Source organism: Aricia agestis, chromosome 18 (assembly GCF_905147365.1).
Source record: "Aricia agestis chromosome 18, ilAriAges1.1, whole genome shotgun sequence".
Taxonomy (NCBI): Eukaryota; Metazoa; Arthropoda; class Insecta; order Lepidoptera; family Lycaenidae; genus Aricia; species Aricia agestis.
In genome coordinates, this window is record NC_056423.1 from 3,338,926 (window position 1) to 3,361,861 (window position 22,936).

At 39.8% G+C, this 22,936-nt stretch overlaps 2 protein-coding genes across 2 annotated transcripts; one reads left to right on the plus strand and one right to left on the minus strand.

The window, feature by feature from the left end:
• Positions 1 to 316: 316 nt before the first annotated feature.
• LOC121736182 lies at positions 317 to 1,110 on the minus strand. The gene has a single exon (XM_042127269.1). It carries the CDS (start codon positions 1,037 to 1,039, stop codon positions 317 to 319), a length of 723 nt encoding a protein of 240 aa, XP_041983203.1. The 5' UTR covers positions 1,040 to 1,110.
• Positions 1,111 to 11,746: 10,636 nt separating this feature from the next.
• Positions 11,747 to 21,724, plus strand: LOC121736274 (mucin-5AC). Its single transcript, XM_042127367.1, has 5 exons — positions 11,747 to 11,809; positions 16,518 to 16,567; positions 16,905 to 17,067; positions 17,721 to 17,836; positions 18,259 to 21,724. Exons 1-5 carry the CDS (start codon positions 11,773 to 11,775, stop codon positions 21,646 to 21,648), a joined length of 3,756 nt encoding a protein of 1,251 aa, XP_041983301.1. The 5' UTR covers positions 11,747 to 11,772; the 3' UTR covers positions 21,649 to 21,724.
• The last annotated feature ends 1,212 nt before the right edge of the window (positions 21,725 to 22,936 follow it).

Here is a 22,936-nt window from a genome sequence, read left to right on the forward strand (position 1 = left end):
GTCTCGAAACTCAGTCATGAATAATGACTAAACTGTTGTGGCCAATGCCACCTAAGCAGACAAAAGAAAAAAAAACTGTCAGTGTCATAAGACATGTGTCACTGTCAAGTAAGTGTCTATTCTAATGTCGGTACTATCTGCGTAAAAAACAATGAAAAATATAAATAATTTTTGCTGTGTACTTAAATAACGAATTAACAAATACCTTAATATAGTTATTACAAATTGTATGAATGTAAAACATGTCTGGATTTAAGATACAGACATGGAGAAAGTAAATATTAATAGTAGACGAAAAACATGCCAAATTATCAAGTTACTTTTTCAGTTTTTTAGCTCGAGTGAGACTCGTTTTATCAAAAGGAAATTGATTCTTCAAAGTTGACGGCTCAGCAGAGCCAGAGTTTGGGATCTTGTCGAGTTCATTCAGGTTCTCTACTCGATGTCTGTTACCTTCATTGTCAAGGATGTATATAAATCCGTCACGAGTCCAAGTCTTAGTAATGCCGAAACGCTTTCTGGATTCAGTGAACACATCATGTCGAGTCTTCGTTAAATATTCAGACTGTGTAATACCAGAACCTTTTAGCTTTGTCTTAGAGAACCAGACCTGATCACGAACGGGCTTACTTGAAAATTTGATCAAGAGTGGCCTAGGTCTTTTGCCAGGCTGACCTAAGCGGTGACAATGCCTAATGCAGGAGGAATCAAAATTTGGTACCTTAAGCTTGCTGCTGATGAGATCAACGGCTCTGGCACATAAATCCTCTGACTTTTCCTCTGGAACTCCATGAAAGAGTAACATCTTACGACGTCTGTAAAGTTCTTGACGTTCCGCTTCCCTTCCGAGGTACAACACTTGCTGCTGAATGGTGCTAAGAGCCGAGAATATAAATGTTCTAAATGTGTTGAACTCTTCTGGCAAAGCTGAGGATATTTTTGAAGATTCTGAGGCCTTCTGCAGTTGTGTTTGAAATGAATCCATTGTTTTGTAGAAGGTATCAGATAGTGAATTCAGTGTTTCCTTGACAGATTCCATAATTTGAATGGATTGCAGAAATTAATAAAGGAATATAGTGTCGGTAGTGTGGTAATTAATGAGGTTAGTAGATAGTCATAAAATATCAATTATTTATAATAAAAATCAAAATTAACAGGGAAGAGCTTGTAATATGTGTTTACTGGTTGACACCTACCCTCAAAAAAATAAAATTTGTGTAATAAGTATAAACAAAACAAACTTCAAGCTTTGTTAATAATTAGTGCTGTTTTATATTATTATTGTAAAAGTAGATGACGATAGCAAAATATTTCTCAAATACGATCGATCACATCAGTTTTTTTTTAAACTACGTACCTACATGTCCATCCTTTAGCCCGGCCGCACATTATCCGAAATTTCTGATCAGAAAAATTCGGAAGCTCGCCGGCACGCACTCTGTTCATACATTTTTTGTAGACCCCGCATACTATCAGAATTCTGACGTGTCAGAATGTACCAGCGGGGCGCGGCGTCCTAATTTTTCTGATCAGAAATTCGGATAATTTGCGACCGGGCTTCAAGAGCTTTACCACTGACAGCATAACCTCTGCTTTGATCAATAAATCAGTACAAATTACTATCACCTATCACCGGAACAATATAATAATATGTCATCGAGGGGTCTGTCCCAGTTCTCAGCGAGATAAAAACGCGCTCGCTACATGATCTATTGTGTAATGATCGCTCACCGCGAGTGTGGTACGAGTTGTAGGCGATGGCGGTTCTAAATTTGTGGTAAAATATAGAGTAGTTATATGGAAATTGTTTGTAAAACAGGTAACCTAACCTAACATTTTAAACATGATCTTTTTTTAACAAACATAAACTGTGAAAAAAACGTCATCTAAAAGGCCCTAATTTGGAGTTGTTTTAGGGCACGTTTTGTAGTAGCAGTTGACGTAGATAACTTTTTCTTGTACAACAACACATAACATGTGCTAAACAGCTAATATGCGTTTTCACTCAGGATCAGGATAGGCTTACAGCCTACGCTTACAGCCTATCTTTAGTTTAAAATTTCTTCGTACACAAAATATGAGAGTACAATTTTGCACTTCTAACATATCAACATTGCAGCATCTAAACCGCAACTAAAGCAAAACCGCTAGTTCTTGTCACTTGGACCACCAACTAATTCCACTCACGTTTTTCGTAGTCTTACATCGACGACGCTATTTCCGGTTCAGTAACGCTACGAGATGCACCACTTAATGTTATTGTTACATTCACGTTATTATAATTAGGTTGATTGTTATGGAAAAATAAATGCATATTATTAAATAATTTGAATCAGCGACATTACTTCCTTGTGGGAGCGTAAAAAACTATATAATAAATTATTGTCATTTGAAATAAAGAATCTGCTAAATCGTGTAGTCGTAGATTTAGATATTAAATTAAGAAGATAGGGCATGAGTATAATTAGTTAATTACTTTGCATTACACATGATGAAATCTCCCAAAGCGGAAAAGCAGGACGGCAGAAGCAGGCGAATAAGTATGTACATATTAAAAATTGAAGCTTTGTAGGAGCTCCGCGAGCGATTCATAAATTGTTTTTAGAAATGACATCAGTCACCAACAAGGTGAGAATTTATTTAAATACAAAACAATTTTTGGGGATTCCGTCAAAAATGTCACTTCTTGAAAGGGTTTCGCCACCAAGAAGTTTGAGAACGGCTGCTATAATTAATGAGAGCTACGTATTGAAAGTATTAGTATTATCGCTAATGATAGCATTGTGCGGTGTACCAGCGTCACTAGCGTCAGTCAGATCATTGTTGGATGTGGTGTGGTACCGGATGTGAGATGTGGCGGTGTTTAGTAATTAAAATTAAATTATCATTTATCCAATAAAAAAAATGGCGATAAGATGATCTGCTCCATAAAACGAGTCGTAAAAATGATAAAACTTTATTATATTATACTACTAAATGTTATACACAATATCGTTTCATCAAAATTCGTTCATACATAATTGGACGCTGTTAATCATTCGGGTACTAGCCCAAAAAAAATTACGTATTGAGTTATAAAATATGCAGTTATATTCTTAGTATTTAGTTTGTACTAAATCTTAAGAACATAACTTGCAGTCTTGTGACTGCATTCAAAAAACAACAAAAAAAAATCGTGGGTTAGGACACTGCTCAACAGATGCGACCATATATACCGTACATTTCTCCAGGAAGAGAACTATCGTAACATTTTCTTCCAACATTTCCGAATCAAAGTGACTTCCATTCCTGCTTAGCAATTTTCAGCGTTCATGGATTAAATGTCGAAAATTCTATGAAATGTTGTGTCATCTCGTTAAGTCCTGAAATCGCTCCCCCTTACAACTTGCACCGCATCACTTTCACCACACGGGAGTCGAGAGTCCGTATATATAATAGTGCACGACCGTCCGTCTGTACCTCCGTATAGACATAATGAGCTGTTGGCCGCTACGGCGACCTCTCAGCACGAACCCAGTAACAAGTTGCAAAATGTCTAGTTACCGGTAGGTGCCATTTTAAAAAAACCCTAATCGGTGCTCGGAAAGAGAGGGTTAGGTTAGTTAATTTTATCAGTCTATAATTTAATAATTCAAATAGTTATGTCCGCAAGTCTTTGCACATCAATTCATTTATAAAGGGGATGACAGACGTGCGAGTAAGTACGCGGACTTATGGCTCGACGATCTTTAATCGCCTGTGTGTCAGCAAAGAGCCGCGAGCCGCGAGCCTGGGGGCATGGTAATCCAGTGTGAGCGATTCTCGTGTGTCACCGACGCGAGCCGAGTAAGTTCACGAACTTAAAACCCGCGTACTTTAAGTTCGTACGTCTATCAGGCACTTCACGCGTAAATCAAACATTTTCTCTCAATCAAAACCTAGATCACAAAAATCGGTTCAGCGGTTTAAGCGTGAAGACTGAAGAGGTTGTTTTAGTACGCAGATACTGTCCCGATATTGTCCCGGGAAAGAACAAAATAAGTTTTTGTTACGAAAAATGTACGGCTCCCGCGCAATCGGTGCAACGTGCACGTGCAACTTGAGAGGTGTCAAGGGACGCTCGGATGGAACGAAGTTAAAAAAACACCATTTAGTTGACGCCCAGGAATAAAATCAACATCCTCTGCCCCTATTATGCAGTCGTTACAACTTTTTCCGTCTAGCCCCCTTTTGCAACGCGCGATATGGAACTTCGTGTCAAAAGGAACTAACGCTCTGCCATCATACAAGAACGCCATGTTTTTGACAGTTCTCCTTTACCAGCAGCGCCCCGTCCACGTTCAATTAACGCATCAAGCCCAAGTAACAATTGCATATCTATTGTGTCTTGATGTCCCACAATCGAGGTATTAAAGCCTTGTAGCCCTTTAATTAACGTTAAGTTGTGATGTTTCACCCACACAACCTGCAACAATGGCTGATGTCCTGCTGTCTCCTCGTCCGTGGGCGAACGCCGGTAAATCACATAGATTATTCATGCAGAAAGCTATCCCTTGCTGGGATAGGCAACCTTTTACAAAACTTACTCACAACATTTTATATTCTTAATCAAATTGTGATCCAACGTTTAATTTTATTGAATACGTTTAATTTTTTCTTTTATTTGGTTTATTGATCTTTGACTTTGTAATATCAACATTGAAATTGGTCCAGTAGTACCTATTAATTGTTATAATAAAGCAATCGTAGTCTAGTAGTTTAGAGCTCGGCTCTCGATTCAGTAGTCGAATCGAATGTTTTTTCCAAGTTCGGTTAGGAGAATGCAAGATTTTTCTGTCTGACAAGGAAGATGACCTATGCGCCGTATAGGCATGTAAATTGACCACCAACAGCAAAGTCGGTTAAATAGCTATTATTATCGTTTAAAATTATGCCACATCATATTTTAACGCCATTAATGAAATGTTACATTATATAACATAATATACAAAATATAAAAAAATATAATCTACAAATTGCATTCAAAATGACATTATTTTTTTATATATTTTTTATTCTGCTTGGATCAAATTTGAGCAGAATATACGCCAAATGTTGTCGACGCCTGCCCGATACAATGTGGGCTCATCAATAAGCGGGGAAAGTGCAAGTAAAAGCTGAACTTTACCAGTTCCTGTACTCTCTAAAGCCTAAAGTCTAGACTCTAGGGTCTAAACTCTCTAAGCTAAAACCTGAAGTCTAGGACCCGACTCTCTAAGGCCTAAAATGTACCTAAGGCATAACATGGCTACTTACATAGGCTACTTTCTCACATTATCGTGCCTCCAGCGATGTTAGTTTGGGTCCCGAGGGCTTTTGTATATTACGGAAAATGTCATAACTCATAAGTCATAACTCATGTAATTTAGTATAACTACTGTGACACACCCATACAACATTTGAAGTATCGTATCGGATATGAACTTAATTAACGTTCCTATATTCCTATTTTTAAGTTCCTTAGATAAGGAAGTTCCTTATCGCGCGTTGCGAATTAACCTTTCGATCGTAAAACGAGACACAATAGCTTATATATCTATTGTTATCGCGGCCGTATATGGCCGCTTGAGACGTCATGAATTAAGGGGGCTAGACGGAAAAAGTTGTAGGTAACGACACTGTTTGACCGACACTTATTTTAGTACGATGCGGCGATGACGTCAACTAGGGGGAAATTTAAAATTCTACCATTCCTCTATGGCGGGATTGAAATTTTTTAGCTGGGTGGGGTGGTGGAACTTCGTCCATATGGGTGTCCCTTGACGCCTCTCAAGTTTTTATAATTTATTTTAAGCCCCTACAAAAACAAGAGTGTGTACTATGTAATAAGTTAGCCGTGCCTATCGTATGTGTGTCTGTTAATGGCATATTGTTTATATATATTTAATCTATTGTTTGAAAGCTGACATGATCAAGAGTGTTCTTAGACAAAATTCATCATAGTCAGCTCGTTTGCGGCTGAAAAATTTATACACTTCATGAAAGGTTGTAAGTAACTTCCATTGATTTCCTTACAATATTTTTCATTATGATTCCTGATACCATTACAGTTATGAATCAAGAGTTGTTTTTTCTTAATTTAGCATTTAGGTAGATCTCCAGTCAACCTTCCTCTAATAGCAGACCTGCAGACCTCCCCAAGGCCCGCCGTATCGGATCTGATCGCCATTGTTTTTCCGACCCAATGCTGTTTGCGCAACATTGTTTAAGGATTTTTAACGTTAACGAAAAACAAAGTTTCATAGTCTGGGTACTAGGTGACGCCCGTTCTATTTCGCCTTTATTCGTTTACCGTGCGAAAACCGTACATTTTTGCAGGATGTAAAATATCGTACGTCCCTTCCCGGGACTCAACTCAATACACCTAAACCGCTAAATCGGTTTTGCTATTTAGCATGGAGATACTTTTTTGTCCCGGGAAAGGACGTAGGATATTTTACATCCCGGAGAAATGTACGATTCCCGCACGATAACCATTTTTTTACGCAACGAGATTGTGGGCAGCAACTAGTTTTACACAATAATTATTTGAAATAATTATAGATAATAATAATAATAATAATAGCTCCAACACCGGTTTCGGTGACGGTGGCCAGTTTCATTGAAACCAGGCCAGCTACGCAGGAGTAATTTTTATAGTGCCCAAGTGTGTGCGCAGTACACAAGAGCACTCTCTATTCCTTTACTCTCATAACCCAGTGGGACGGACGACCGACACGACTGGCGAGAGATCAGGCGCAGGACCGACTTTTTACATGCCCATCCGACGCATGGATCATCTTACTTGTCAGACAATCAGGTGATCAGCCTGCATTGTCCTAACCAAACTTGGAAATAACATGTTTCCAACGCGGGAATCGAACCCACGACTTCCGAGTCAAGAGCCGCGCTCTATACCACTAGACCACGGAGGCGTAGATAAGGAAATATTAAATAGACTGGAGCATAATATATTGTCATAATTAATTATGCTCCAGTCTATTTTATTTTAATAAAAACAATATATTAATGTTAAATAGACTGGAGCGATATTTCTCAACGACACACAATCGTTTTGCACATAATAAAACACTTAACGGACCACTTAGCTTAAATCATAATTAGATATTAAATACGGCCTTCCCATAACACTTCACAGTTCACACCTCCTGACTCTTGCACATCGTGTAGTATTGTCCGAAACAATACGGTGTTACCACATTGTAAACGAAAAAAATATTAGAAAACAATCAAAAGATGGTAATAAATCTTCAACAAGTACTATCTAAATCGATTTAGAGGAAGACGATAGGATAATTTATATTGTGGGCGGTGGCAATGTTCCACTAGTGGCAAAAATATAATGTGCGGTGGGTTTTTAAGGGGGTAAAATTGTTTGAGGGTAATTTGGTAAAAATTTACTGCGAAAATATTTATTTGGGGGTAAGAACCGTTTTTTTTTTGCATATGTAAAGATGTTAGATGGTGGCTTTATTAAAACGTCCACTTTGGATGGGTCGTTTTAAGCGTTACATGAGCGAATATATTGACGTAATTGTGACCCCGCGATCACGACGATCGCGGTTGCCCAGTGGAAACGCCTGAAAGGGGTATTTTCAGCGTTTTGATCGCTCAATGGAACGCATCCCAGGCGACAAATATTTAGATTACAGTCGGGGAGTTTTGGTTGAAATTTAGTGGGTTTTAAAGTTACTTTAGGTGGAAAATTTTGTGAACCGTTGGCATCACTGATCCAGCCGCTACTGTATTAACGTGAAACCACTTCACGTGATGCTACGTGACAGTAAAAAGTGAAGAGCTTGACGTGTAGTCCGGGAACTGTGTATCTGCGATCAGTGGGAAAGTCTCGCAAGCGATCTGATACCTCGCAGGAAGTTGTGTACGTTGATTGTGGAGCACAGACATTTACCATCTGTATACTTTAGGGGAAAAAGTTTATTTGATTAGATTTTAGAAAGGACATTAGGCATTCTGGTCAAAAAAAATACCGGCCAGAACTAAGACCCCTGACCCCTTACCCCGTACTACCTCTTTCCTAGTACGATGCCATTTCCAGTACGACCCCTTTCCCAGTAAGACCCCTTTAAATGTAGTTAGGAAAAAAATGTTAAAAATGCTTTTAAAATTTTTTTCCTAACTAAATAATTAATTAGAAAAATATGCAGTTACAGGGTTAAGTCCATATATTTTTTTAAGTTCTTATTATGGCCTAGCTATTTTAAATAATCCTAGGTTTGGCTGCACAGCTTCTCTTTAGACCAATAGTCATTTCATTGAATTAATAATAAACGCTAATCCATAGTAATAAGTATTAATGCGAAAGTCTTTTACATCTTCACGCCCAAACTGCTAAACCGATTTTGCCGAAATTAATTGGTATGGGGATATTTTGAGTCCCGGGAAAGGACTTTAGGATATTTTTTATTCTGGAAAAATGTACAGTTCCCGCGCGACACACGAATTTCTGAATAGTTTGCGCGTGGAAATGTCCAAACTTTGGATGTGAAAAAAATAGAAGGCGGTCAAACACACATTTTTACCACTTTGGACTCCAAAGTGGTAAAAATGTGTGTTTATACCGCCTTCTATTTTTTTCACATCTTTTATGTACACAATAAAATTATCTTAACTAATTGGATGAAATGGCTGTTTAGAAAATCTATTTTACCTAATAGTTGAAGCATATTGTGTTAATTTTTGTGAAGTTTACAAAATGTATTATGTTAAGCTCACGAAAGTGCAATGCAATCTGCTCCATGCAAAAAAGCTTATTTATAAATAATAAAAATGTATGGCACCCAAGTTTTGTTGAAATTAAATTGGATATTTCTGGAGCCTTCTTTGGATAAACTTCTCGCGGTTACTCGAGGGGTGGTTGTGAGAAAAATTTGGCGTGCAACATGTTCAGTTGAGCCACCAAACGATTGATTGACCTTCAGATAAAAAACAGATAAACACTGTACATTTATGTAGCATCTAAACATAGTCTAGGAGGTATTTTTTCTCTTTTCGTTTTAAGTAATTTTATGTAGCATCTAGAGATAGTCCAAGAGCTCAGTGTTTCTTCTCTTTTTCCTCGTTTTAAGTACTTTTATATAGCATCTAGAGATAGACTAGTTCAGTATTGCACTGATAAGCAGTTATTACGTTACCATCTCCGGGGAAAGTGATGACTCGACGATAATTATAAGGTCAGAGATCAACTGAATCTAGGGTCTACTTACAGGTCTAGACCGGGGTTAGGTAACTGAGTTTCTAGTATTTTTACTATTCCGTAATCAAGCTATCGGAGATCTGTAATTTTTAGGTTCGAAAGTGGCTTAAGCACGAATAATGCGATAACAGGTAATGATTTTATGAAAATGTGCACAGCAACTAGTTGGCACTTGGCAGATTATGTTATGTAATAATCTTACAGTGATGCGGTTTTAAATCTCTTTTGACATAAAAATCGGCCAAGTGCGAGTTGGACTCGCCCATGAGCAGCAATAAGGTTATATTTCAGTTGATTTAATGAAATTTAAATTAAGGTTTACCATTCATGACGTATAAAAAAAGTACTAGATCTCGTTCAAACCAATTTTTGTTGGTAGTTTTTATAGTAATTTTCGGGGGTCAAAAAAAGTTGAAAATTTTAGGGCTAAAATTTTTAATAATTTTTCCATTTTTATATCAAATTCTTAATGAGTTTCACAGCTACTAGTTACATCCAATTATCAAGTTTCAATAGTACCTAGGCTCTTATAGTTTCGGAGAAAAGTGTCTGTGAGTTGTGACATACGGACGGACAGACAGACAGACACGACGAATCTATAAGGGTTCCGTTTTTTTGCCATTTGGCTACGGAACCATAAAAACCAAACATTTTTCCGGAATAAAAAGTAGTATAATATGACTAAAAGTATATCTACACTAAATTTCATCAAAATTGGTTTAGCGGTTTGAGCGTGAAGAGATAACAGACAGACAGACACACTTACGAATTTATAATGTTACTATGTATATGGATTCTTATTTTAGTTTTTAACCTACCTACCTACGAATAATAAAAACTAAGGAAGAGTAAGTGAGTAATTTGTTCCGATTCTACAAAATGTGACCCGATTACATGCATACTTTATGCAAAAAGAGGCCCGAATACATGCAAAAATCATAAACCTATAATGCTAGTATATATTATGTCTATGGCAAAAATTATACAATTATTTGACAATTATTGTCAACGGCTTTATTTTGTCAACTTGAATGTAGTGTTTCGTAACTATTGCCATATTATTTTAGTGTGCGAAAAGAACCTTGAGAACCAAATTCAAAACGATGGGAGTAGGGAATGCAATACCGGGATACCGGGATACCGAAATACCGGGATCCCGCATGCATTTTGCGGGACTTATCCCGCTCGAAAATTTTGCGGGATCCCGCGGGACTGGCGGGATTACAAAAAGCGTAATTCATATGTGTGCGCGCGGGAGTGCGTGAACTGGCTACAGGCAGCCCACTAAGCAATTTACCATCAATTCACCTATAATTCACTTTAAATGACAATTGTACCAACCAGCGTGGAAGCTGAGCAAACTTTTTCAGCTGCTGGCTACCTTGTGTTGAATATCAGGAGCCGTTTGGCAGACGACACAATTAATACCTTAACATTTTTAACATACTTTTATATCTAAGTTGCTTAAAAAGTGTTTTTTAGTTTTTTTTAACAATTTTTTTACGTAGCCATTTTCAAGAAAAGTTTAGTTATTTATTATTTAATATTTTTATATCTAAAGTCTGAAGTATTAATAAAAGTTCTATCAAGTAAAGTCATTATAACGATTTATTTTAAAAGTTTAAGTCCACCCTGCGGGATCCCGCAAATACCGGGATCCAGCGGGATTGTGATGGTTCAGTCCCGCAAATACCGGGATTGAAATTATGCTGCGGGATTGCATTCCCTAGATGGGAGTAATGTTTCCTTAGTTTATATTCGTAGCTACCTACCATGAAAACTTAGTTCGATATAGGTGGCCCAATGTAATCAAGTAAATTGTATGTTGAAGCCGATAATAACTGCGCTGAGTTGAAAATGACAGACTATGTAATGATAGACTAGACATACTTCTTGGTCCAAGACGTTATGAGTTTTTGTAATCTAAGAAATAGAAATACGAATTACGAGCATACTGGTTATGGAGTATGCTAGAACTCTGAAGAGCTCTTTTGCAGTTAAAACTTCTTAGCGTTTCGAAACGAAGTTCCTTATCGCGCGTTTTGAAAGGGGGCTAGACCGAAAAAGTTGTAAGGAGTAAGGACACGACACAAAAGTGTCGTTACAACTATAGCAAAAATGCTATTTTTTGCTATAGTTGTAAGAAGTGCGGTAGCGCGTGTCTCTTTTTTTTAGTGTACCTATACAGGTTTTTTGTACATAAGAAATAATAAACTGGAACTTCGCCGTTCCATCCGGGTGTCCCTTGACACCTCTCAAGTTTTTTTAGTAGCGAGAGAGAATAGAGCTTTATCTTAGTATAATATGTTTGGTTGTAAATTGTAATATTATGCCAATGACTAGTCGTGACTAATATTTTAGACAACATGAAGGAAAATCGGCAGGCCGACTTGATCTTAAAAATGGCCTTAAAATTATAAGAAAAATTGTAAAACCGTTTTATTATTCGTAGAAAACCGATTTTTGATTTATATTTTCTTCTCAACTTTTTACTGATTTGTTTCAGATCCAGCATGCGGTGGAGGGGAAGTGAACACACGATGTCAACTCACATACTACTGGCTTTATTTATACTGGGTGAGTTATAATGGCCGCGTCTCCATATAATTCCAATTAAGTGCTGGATTACTACCTAGTACCTGGAATAATGTAAACGGGCATTGCAGGCACCGCTATAATTATTATTAAAGAAATTCTTCATAACTCCATGCTCGATCGAAAGATTTTTCTTGGTTGCTTCCAGACCCCCAAATAAAAGACTTGATAGAACACTACTTATATTATATTTATATTATACTATATAGTTCATACGTGGGAGAGCCATGCTTCGGCACGAATGGGTCGGCTCGACCGGAGAAATACCACGTTCTCACAGAAAACCGGCGTGAAACAGCGCTAGCGCTGTGTTTCGCCGAGTGAGTGAGTTTACCGGAGGCCCAATCCCCTACCCTATTCCCTTCCCTACCCTCCCCAATTCCCTTCCCATCCCTACCCTCCCCTATTACCCTATTCCCTCTTAAAAGGCCGGCAACGCACCTGCAGCTCTTCTGATGCTGCGAGTGTCCATGGGCGACGGAAGTTGCTTTCCATCAGGTGACCCGTTTGCTCGTTTGCCCCCTTATTTCATAAAAAAAAAAGGTGATAAGTAAATAAATTAAACACGGTAAAGATATATAGTTTTATTCGGTAAAGATATTATATAATGTAACTCTTTCAGAGCCGCTACTTTCAAACTTAACTCTATATTATAGAAGACCACTCGTACACCCCAGCCCCGTATTCATAAATAGGCCGTTATAGGCCACGGCCTAGGGGCACAGGCGTCCATAATATAGGGGTCCTTACAGATTTTGAACTTGGGGCGACGGAAATAAATTAGTACTCAACCTAATCTCGTAAAAAATATAAATTCGACACTGGTCCAGCCAAAAGTATTTTCACTTAGTTTTGTTACACCCTGAACATTTTTATAAAGTTTGGTACACTTACTTCTGAAAAGTGACAGGGCATTATAATACACATTATATACTTAATTTACAATATATTAACTTTCTATATTTATCTGTTGGAGATAACATACAAAACATAATGCTACCCACAAGTCCACAACAAATTTTGAACCATCAATTTCTCCATAATCTGGAATGTCTAAGGTACATAATGGCGACATATTGACCGATCATTGATTTTCTTTTTTCGTTCGAAATACGTATCGAAACTAGATGTTTATTACGCAGAAAATAGGGCAATCAAATGTTTATTACGCACCTAGGGCAGGAAAATAAGATTTTTTTCAGATCAATATATGTAAATGTGATCTGAGGCGAAGTCAAGGTCAACAAACATGTGGTCTGAGGCTTTCTTATTTACAACCAATGCCCATGGTGCATATACTATTTTTTCTCACCTCCGGGCGGAAAGCGTCAACTTTCGTCCCGCTGCGCTTACCGATGTTACCGTTTTCCTCCGTCGAGGAGAAAAATAGTATACGCACCATGGGCAGTAGCCAAAAAGTAAGAAAGCCTCAGATCACATTTACATGTGATCTGACACATTTCTTATTTTCTTGCCCTAGGTGCGTAATGTGGCTACTATTTTCCGGGCCCGAATTCATCTTATGACCTTTCCTGTAATCTAAATATATCTACATACCTTATGGAGATGTTAAATACAATAATCGAAATAGATTCCTCGACTTCAGCGTAAAAATGTGATACACATACACACTTTTACATTTACACACAACCACAATATAGATACTTTCCGTATTAGTATGGATATACCAACACAAACGGCCTGTACACATCTCCACGTCACGACGTCGTCAACGTGGAACGGTGCTGTAACGTGGCACGGTACGTTGACGTGCCATGAAAATCTACGTCAACGTAACGTGAAAATGCACGTCACGGTGTAGCAATCAACGTCTTTTTATTCATAAATCTCTTTCTCCGTCTTTTTAACAATAGCAGAAGCAGAATACGTATTATGCGGTCCATATATAGATAAGAAGTGAAGAATGTAGCAGTTTTACAAGGCATGGTGACGTACAAGTTTGCTACATCGTGACGTGCATTTTTACGTTACGTTACGGCTGACGTAAATTTTCATGTCACGACAACGTAAGCGGTAAGTCCACATGTCCACGTTGACGACGTCGTAACGTGGACATGTGGACAGGCCCTTAGAAATTACAAAAGAAGTAAAGACTATCTGTAGGCTAGCATGGCTAATTTTATAAAGGTCGATTAAATTACTACATTTTGAAACAATGACTACTTACCATCTTCCGTCTCTATTACCAAGTAATAAAGTTCATAACTGGTACATGTACATCGGCGTACCTAACATTTATAACACGTGTCGACAGAAGCAGTGGCGTAGCTCCTAAGGAGCAAGGTGGGGGCTTAAGCTCAGAAGGCCCATCTCTTATTTACAATCTATAAATTTTTGATCTTTTTAAGTGTTAATTTTATTTGAAAGCTATCTTTTAGATAGTAAGATAAGTAATAATGATACTTGCAAAAGAAAATAGCTCGGGACTTGAATTCTGACTTGAATATAGCCGCTGGTCGGGGCCCTACATTATTTTCCCAGGGTCCTCAGTTACCTAGCTACGCTACTACACAGAAGCTGACCTCTGACCGTGGCGTGGCGTGGCGTGTTACCGAAATACCACGACACTTAAAAACACATATCAATTGCAACAGCTTTTGTAACAGTAATTGTACAGGTACATTACAGACATCAGTGTCGGTCGCCTAACTAATCATTGAAACAAAAGACTTCTACAGCTCTTATGGTATAAGGCTGGTTTTATCGTTAAGCGTTTCGGGAGCGCCGTTGGAGCGCCGCGCATTCGAAGATGGGTAGGGTTGCCAGGTTGCTAGACCGAAAAGCAGGACAAAGCAGTCAGCTTGGCCGGACATTAGTACAAAAAAGTCGGAACCTTGCTATCGAGTACTTAGAAACTTTTAGTATCGCAATACGTTCGGTAGCGTGTACAGATTTTCTGTTTTATTAAAACAATTTTACATCTCATTAGGTATCCGTCAACCGTCTAAAATTTGTAGGATTTTTATATAAAGTTATAGATTCTAGGGTGTACAAAAGCCGGACTCCCTTTAATTTTGGCCGGAGACGCAAGCGGAAAGCCTGACTGTGTCCGGCTTTATCCGGACGCCTGGCAACCAGCCTAATTGTTAGAATATACCACGTAATAATCAACAGCTATAGACAGCTATACTGCTATCCAATAAGAATATTACTAATGCCGCGGCCGCTGATTCGTCTATCGTCACAAAGCTTCGTGCTATGAGACGATACCATTGGACGATAGACGCAGATCATCTCTACACGCTGTAATCGCTAAACCTGATTGCTGGGCTCTTATAAAAAAAGCTATTGGTAGAGAAGCTATAAAGTTGAAGCCTGTAGGCTATAAGGTAGCATATAGCCTACAATTTTTGTTAAATAAATACTGCTATCCATACCAGTAGCGTAACTATAGGGTGGTAGGACTGGCTAAATGCCACGGGCCCCCGACCCAAGAAGGCCCCGAGACCGTGACCCCAGAAAAAAATTTAACGTTGTATCTGAGTTTTTTATTTAATTTGTAAAGATTTTTTTAAGTTCTGCTTAAAATCAATAAAAAGCGAGATTTTCCTCAAGATTTTTACTGATTAAAAGAATCAAAAGAATTTGCCACGGGCCCCAGATGGTATAGTTACGCCACTGATCCATACTAGAATATGCAAAACTGTGTCTGTCTGTTGTTCTGTCTCTCCTCCAAATGAGGTCCTCTTTACACTGAACCGCTGAACCGATTTAGGAGGAACAATGAACATGGTAAAGAGACACTCTGAGAAGCCGGAAAAAAGTAAACATATTTAACAAGTTAAATCGGATAATAATCCTATTTAACTTGTTAACCCACATAAAAGGTTTTCCTTATTCAACATTACATTACATTTACTACGAAACAATTATTTAGGTATTTAAAAATAAAAGCTCGTGAGTTGAGGAAGTTAACCGCGGAAGATAACTGTAGTTTAATTATAAACTGTCTATTTACACTCCGACTTGTTTTAATTCAGGTTAGTTACAAGATAACAGATTTCCTTTGTTTATATTGCTTTGTCATTCTACATAATTTATCAAAACAAAGTGATAATAAAGGTTCGCGCACACTTTGTCGGCGCGTGCCGGGGCGTGCCGGGGCGGGTCGGGGCGCAGCGCAGCGCAAAATGCGCTATAGCACACTATTGCCGGGTCGGGTCGCATCGCATTGACGGATTTTAACGCTCACTGTGCCGGGGCATGCCGGGGCGGGTCGGCGCGCAACGCATTGACGGATTTTGAGCTCGATCGAGCTATCATGTAGAGTAAAAACCACGGCTCGGGCTTTCGTACACACATTCAGCATTGCTCGATAGTTTTACTCCTGTTCGAAGGCAATTAGCTACGAATGATAAAAACTAGTGTCAAAAAAATTGTCAAGCCGGCTCGATTCGAGCCTTCAAATGCAAGCCTTCGAGCTATGAGTTTTGCGGTCCACTCGGTGGTTTTTGCTCGATAGTAAAACTATCGAGCAACACCGTATGTGAGTACTTAGCAAAATGTAGGTATGTGTCCCATAAATAGAGTTCACTGAGATATTAATATCACCGCTGAAAAAGTGTTTTTTCTTCTTTTGTATAGGCAAAATCACAGTATACGAACTTATAACATCCCTTTTTTCGCCGGGGATAAAAAAACTAAACCTAACCATCCGCTTAACTTTCAGGTTTGCTACAAACTGGCGACTGTCATAGGCGACCGGCTCATCGGAGGAAGGTAAAGTTTGGTATTTTTTCATTTACTTTTAGTCTATTTTAGTTGATTATTATTAAGATAGAGTTTGACAGAAATGTATGGAGGTCATGCCCAAAGACCAAATTAACACTATAACATGTTAAAATAAAGTTACAACTCACTAAGAGAGATTTAATTATTACTTAACTTTAATTTAATTGTAGTGTTTAAATTTTTTATGGCATTTATGTGAAAATCTTCATTAAGTAAATTAAATCACTCACTATGGTTGTTTCTCTATGTGTAGCAACTAACTTCACCACTATTCTTCATCAGCTTACAATGTTTCCCTTCATCATCAGTCATAACTTGGTTCCAGGACACGACGGAGGGTCTGTACATCCCGCAGCCGACGGCGGAGTCCCTGGAGCGGTTCGCGCAGGCGACCGGCGCCGCGGGCTTCGAGGACTACACCGAGGGCAAAGCCCTGGTCAAGAGACTCATACCGGACCAGCCTAATGTCGATGTGGTGGAGCATCAAGGTGAGAGTTGGAATGTTCTTAAAGGGTCTGAGAAGCAAGAATGAAGTATGGGATATAAAGCACTCCCTAGACGGTAATTCAGCATTACATGCGTAATGCGTTACGTGCTGTAATGCACGCATGATCGTTTATTGTAGTGATTGATGCGAACAGCACGTAGTTTGTATGTCTGCAAACTACGTGCTGTACATTGACAAGTTCTTTAATTTTTCGTCCTGCAATATGTGCATTACATGCACGCATGAGTCATGCAACAATTAAATATTAGTACTGTCAAAAATGCATGTAATGCTGAATTATCGTGTAGGGAGTGCTTAATAATGTTCATACCAAATAATTTGCAATAACGTTGCGTTAACGTCATATTAGCTCATGCTTATTCCTTTGTTGAACTTTGTCCACTATGGCACAAGTTTTATTGCAAGAGCAACACAGCGCTACTCTTAAGCACAATCGAAGAAATTGATCCTAAGGCAGATGGCGGATCCAGGCTTTGGTTAGGGTGTTGCCAACTCAATGTTAGTCATGATCTGTTAGGTGGGTTAGATAAAATGCAACCGAATTACGTTAGTCCCCCGACTAACCAATGAATCAATTTCTCCGATAGAGCAAAGAATAATTCTTATCTGTTAACTGACCCTGTAACGTTTCAGGCGTGATCGGCAAAGCAGGCATCGACTTCCCGGCGCTACCGAGCATACCTCCCACGGGATTCAACTGCAAGGACGTGCCCACAGGATACTACGCTGATCTGGAGACCGCTTGCCAGGTAACATTTTGCCATGTGTTATAATGGGACGTTTATATGCAGCCACTGCCGCGGCTCCTCGCGCTGACGCAACAGTAACGACGCGAGTGAGCGTTTACACTCAGCACTCCACAGTCTACATAGTGGTCGCGTCGGGCAGCGGCAGCGGCATGACGAGTGGCAGCCCACTTCCCTGCCCACAAACCAGCCCAACGGGGTTGAATGTAAACGGCCCATAATGTGTATAGTACCATCGAGACAGACTTATACTTTCTGTACTTAAAGGGTTTCTTGAAAATTAAAACGGGCAAGGTTCGACAACGTGGTTTTGTTGTGACGGCCTGATCATGCTCCTAGTTCTTGAATTATACGCAAGCCTATAAGGCACATACTTTGGAGCTAACTATATTGGAAAACATTTGACGCGATAATATAATTTCCAGGTGTTCCACATTTGCGACACGTCCAGAAAGATCTCGTTCCTGTGCCCCAACGGCACCATCTTCAGCCAGTCCCATCTCATATGTGACTGGTGGTTCAAGGTGGACTGCGCAGCCGCACCGGCGTTATACGAGTCCAGCGTGGAATACTACTCCAACGAGCAGAGGAAATCGCAGAAAGTCAGCCACTCCCTCACGAGGAACCCAGACCTCCAGCAGATCGGTGACCCAGATGAAAGAGCGGAATCCAGAAGAGCAACCGTCAACGTGCCCAGCACGACCGAAAGGCTCCTGCGGCACAAGCAGAAGCTGCAAGCAGACGGACCGCAACCAGCAAGAGCAACCGCAAGAAGTTACCAGGCTCTCTTCGATGTCAACCCAACCCAGCGAGCACAAGCGACGACCGCCTTCGAAAAGAGACGACGAAACTTGGTGCAGCTCATATCTACCAACTTCGGAAACACTCCAAGCAGAACAACGCTTCCGACCTACGATTTTACTACTCCAAAAGCTGTATCACAAAATATAGATTACAACGGTCCAAAAGAAATGCAAGTGGTCGCGGAGAGCGCCTCGTTCGTCAACAATCAGAATAGACAATTCCTGCAGCAGTACAGCACGAAAAATCTAAGACCCTACGCTGTATACACACCTAATTCTAAGGTCCCTAAACCTAAAAGTACCCTAATACCCTTGTATGACATAACAGCTCAGCCGATCAACCAATATGTAGAGGAAGCGTCAACTAAGAGGCAAACTCTGGTGCCCTATACCAAAAGCTACGCTAGTGAAAAGCGAGAGCCCTACACGAGACCGGGAGTTTCTCTACTAAGGGATTTCCTTGAACGCGAGAAGAATAAAACTACATTCGCCACTACAGAAAAGACTCCCGAAGTGACCGCCCGAAGTGATAAGTTCAATAGAGAAGGCAGAGTACTTATTGAAACGAAAAACAGTTTTGAGTCGGTCACAAAAATTCCCCAGACGACGAGAAATTTCGATATCACTGATGTCAGTGCAACCAACACCATAAATACATATGCAACCACAACTCCTACAGAACAAACTACGGCTACACCGTCCTATCAAGAACGGAGAGAAAGATTGATACAAAAAATGGACTTCGAAATTTTTGGATCTACGGAGCCGACTCCACAGAAAGCCTACACGGAGAAGTTTTACGGTAACCAACCCAATAGACCCGGGCTTATCGTGCCTCCTGCTTTAACACCCAAAACACTGCACTCTTTTGCTATATATTACGCTACCGCTTTAGATAATTTGTCAACTTCTTCTCCAGCAGATGATAACGCCGCAACAACGCAAGCTATAGATGAATATGAACCTTTGGATGATAAACTGCCTGGTCTGTTTAGTCGTAAAACTATTAATAAGTACAGCAATCTATTCGGACAAGGCATAAGCGGGCAGCTTCAAGAAGAAATGAAAATGGACCCCAATGAAACCTATAACGAAATTTTGGAAGACCTGTCGCTACAAATGAGCCAAACTCCTTTAGCCTCATCGCCACAAATTAGAGAGCTAGCGCAAGTTTTCACACACGCCCTTTCGGCATATCTACAAGATCCAGTGAAGTTTAGAAAAGTTCTCTCAGACATAAGACCAACGCATCCGTCGTTCCCTGATATGCCCCTTACAACTGAAGAAATAAATACGGAACCGACAACAACCGTCAATGAAGATGACCATGAAATACTAGGCTTTTCTGATGATAACAAAGAAAGGTACCCAGAAACGTTTAGAGGAGGTAAAGCGCTCAATTTTGCGTCATCAGATTACACGATCAAGGAAGAAACTGTAACTACTGCCAAACCCACCACGACCGATAGCTCGGCATTAAGTACGACAACAAGTCCTAAAAATCCTTTCAGATGCTGTGGGAGAATATCAGCTTCATACACTACGGCCCAGCCCACTACCAACCTTTTTGCAAACTTACCATCAAATAAATTCGATGGTATAAAATCTGAAAATTTGAATGTAGAAACAACAACAAAACCCGTGGATGATTATTCTGAAGTAACTAACTCACCATCTTCGTGGGATGGAGACAAATTAGATTCCACTTTTTCACCCATCACGAACTCACACCAAATGTTTGAAAGTAAAAAAATTAAACTCCTGCCAGACACGACGCCCATCCCATTCCCCGAAAACGATAGCATCGAACTTGAAAACGAGGAAGAACTGCAGAGAGCACATAGCCAATCATTCGTTTTACCACAATCGAATAATTTAAGACAAGGAAAACAATTGAAAATAGAAGATAAAACATTGAGAAAGCCTTCGGGAGATTTAGAAGCGCCCAAACCACCTTCAGTAGAAATAACCACGACACAAGCTAGTCCTGTGACGTCAACTACCATTAGAGAAAATATCGAAGCATCGACAACTGTAGCTCCCATAGTCAGTAGTATATTTACCTCACCAGATAGCGACAAACCCTTCAATGAATTCCAATGGTCCACACCATTAGAAAACTGGCAAAGCACAGGTCTCGATCCTATTACTCTGAATGACGGCTTAAGTCCTACAGGTCCTGAAATAACCTTACCAGATATAACACAAATGAGCGGCTGGGCTAGTACTGGTTCGCCTGCCGATTTCGTTGTTACCAGTGATCCTATCGTTTCCTCCACAGTGAGTGTCGAAGCCACAACATCTGGTGGCAATTATGAGACTCGTTTCGGAAAATTCCTGAGAGAACAAACGTCGACAGAGCCCGGGCAGGACTTGACGACGATAACAGACACGGTCGTCGAAAAAGCAAAAGAGATAATGGAAGGAATGAACGCGACGACAACTCAAAAACTAATGAACGTCATGAAGAAAACAAAGTCAAAGACTGTGAAGCGACTAATCCTTCTTTTAGTTCAGACGTGCGACGACGATCATAATAAAACAGCTGAGGCATCAAAGAAAGCGTTACTAGACGCTCTGATGGCAGTGTCTCAGAAGGACATGGAAGAAATAACGGAGAACGCCAAAGAAGATATAACAGAATCACCGACGACTGTAGATTTAAAGACCACAGAGTATTATCGCCGAAGCGACAGATTCGAAGGTAGAAGAGGTAAAAGCCTGAACGTGGAGGCGGATGCTGTGAACTCTCTATCATTTACTACCACAACTGAAAAGACTGAGGAACCGGAGACGACTACCAGTTATAGAACAACGACGCCAAGTCGCAGAGGTAACAAACGGTTCCAAACTAAAACCGAACCAACCACCACAGAGAGAATACCCACAACCAATTTCCCGGTTGCTGCAGCCAGAGTAGCGGCGGTTCAGGGTGAGATCAGAAACCAGTCAGATGCTAGAGCATTAGAACTATTGCGGTCGTTGTACACCATCGCCGCTAGATGGGGTTAGTAGGTAGTTCAGTTATGGTTCGTTTGGATATGTGCCTCTATATTTTTTGGATATAACTCTCGGCCAATTCTCGTAATTCAAATGTTTATTTTACAATATAACTTCAGTCTCAACTCTCAAGTAATGCGGTCACATTTGAACGCGCATAGAACGCGTGCGAGTGAGACAAAATATACTATAGTTGATACGGCAAATTGCGACACAAAACTGTCAGTATGACATTTTAAACCTCGTTATTTTGATTATACCTGAGTAATTTTTGCCAATTGAACATTTATAACTACGAAAAATTTATGGGGACTGACTGACACCGCAACTTATCATAGGTAGTCTCTTTTTGATACATTTCAGGGACTGTCGTATCCCTCTAACTTGATGGTACCTGAGTTAGATAGTAACTGCATTTTTTAAATAGAACAGCACTATTCACACGACTATTGTATAAATGTGATCTAAATGTAATTTGTAGATAATTCTTATAGGTATCGCCATTTAAGCAGTTCTAACTTCTACAGAAGTTTCACTATTTAGTTGTATTTTATTATAGGTTCAAGAGATTTGCTTACCTACATAGATGTGTATAAGAAACTCCACATATTATAACGGCTCAACTCACACTGAGGCGTGGGATGCGTCGCGATGCTTGACTCTGCCCCAGTGTAAGTTGAGCCTTAGCCCGGGCGTGCACTAGCGGCCAAGCCGCGGCGGCCATCGAGATAGATACAGTTCGACAAGGCTTTATTTGAACGTGGGTGACATTGACGGGAGCGCTGCTGGTAAAGGAGAATTACTGTCAAACACATGTCAAAAATGACGTTTATCTATGATAGAAGCGTTTAGTTCCATTTCTCGCCACGTTCAAATTAAGCCTTGTTGAACTGTACCTTCGTATGAAACCGCCATAGACGACTCGGACCTGGCCGCAACGCGACCTGCGGCCACACCATACTTTCGATGGCCGCCGCGGCCTGGCCGCTAGTGCGCGCCCGGGCCTTAGAGTCTGTTAATTCGAGACCCGAGTCGCTGCTTTAACGTAGTAATTTAAAATTGAACTTTATTTTCCACATAATAAGATCTTAAAAATAAATAATTATTTCCATTGCAGCTCAAAATATCTTGCAATGAAACATGTTCCTTCTAGTGTAATAAATAGAGTTCAATATTGGATTGCTAAGTTACGGCCCCTTTGTAAAATGACGGTAGGTTAGTTATAGTTAATTACTTAATTTATTTTATGTTCTTCCAGTTACCTTAAGTATTGTGGTTACCTATATTTTTACGAATCTAT

Bases quoted from the DNA above. Each gene is read 5' to 3' on its own strand.
- LOC121736182 (XM_042127269.1), bottom strand. From the start codon at position 1,039: ATGGAATCTGTCAAGGAAACACTGAATTCACTATCTGATACCTTCTAC.
- LOC121736274 (XM_042127367.1), top strand. From the start codon at position 11,773: ATGTCAACTCACATACTACTGGCTTTATTTATACTGG. The intron at 11,810-16,517 runs GTGAGTTATAAT...CTTAACTTTCAG, and splicing joins ACTGGCTTTATTTATACTGG to GTTTGCTACAAACTGGCGAC. The intron at 16,568-16,904 runs GTAAAGTTTGGT...ACTTGGTTCCAG, and splicing joins GACCGGCTCATCGGAGGAAG to GACACGACGGAGGGTCTGTA.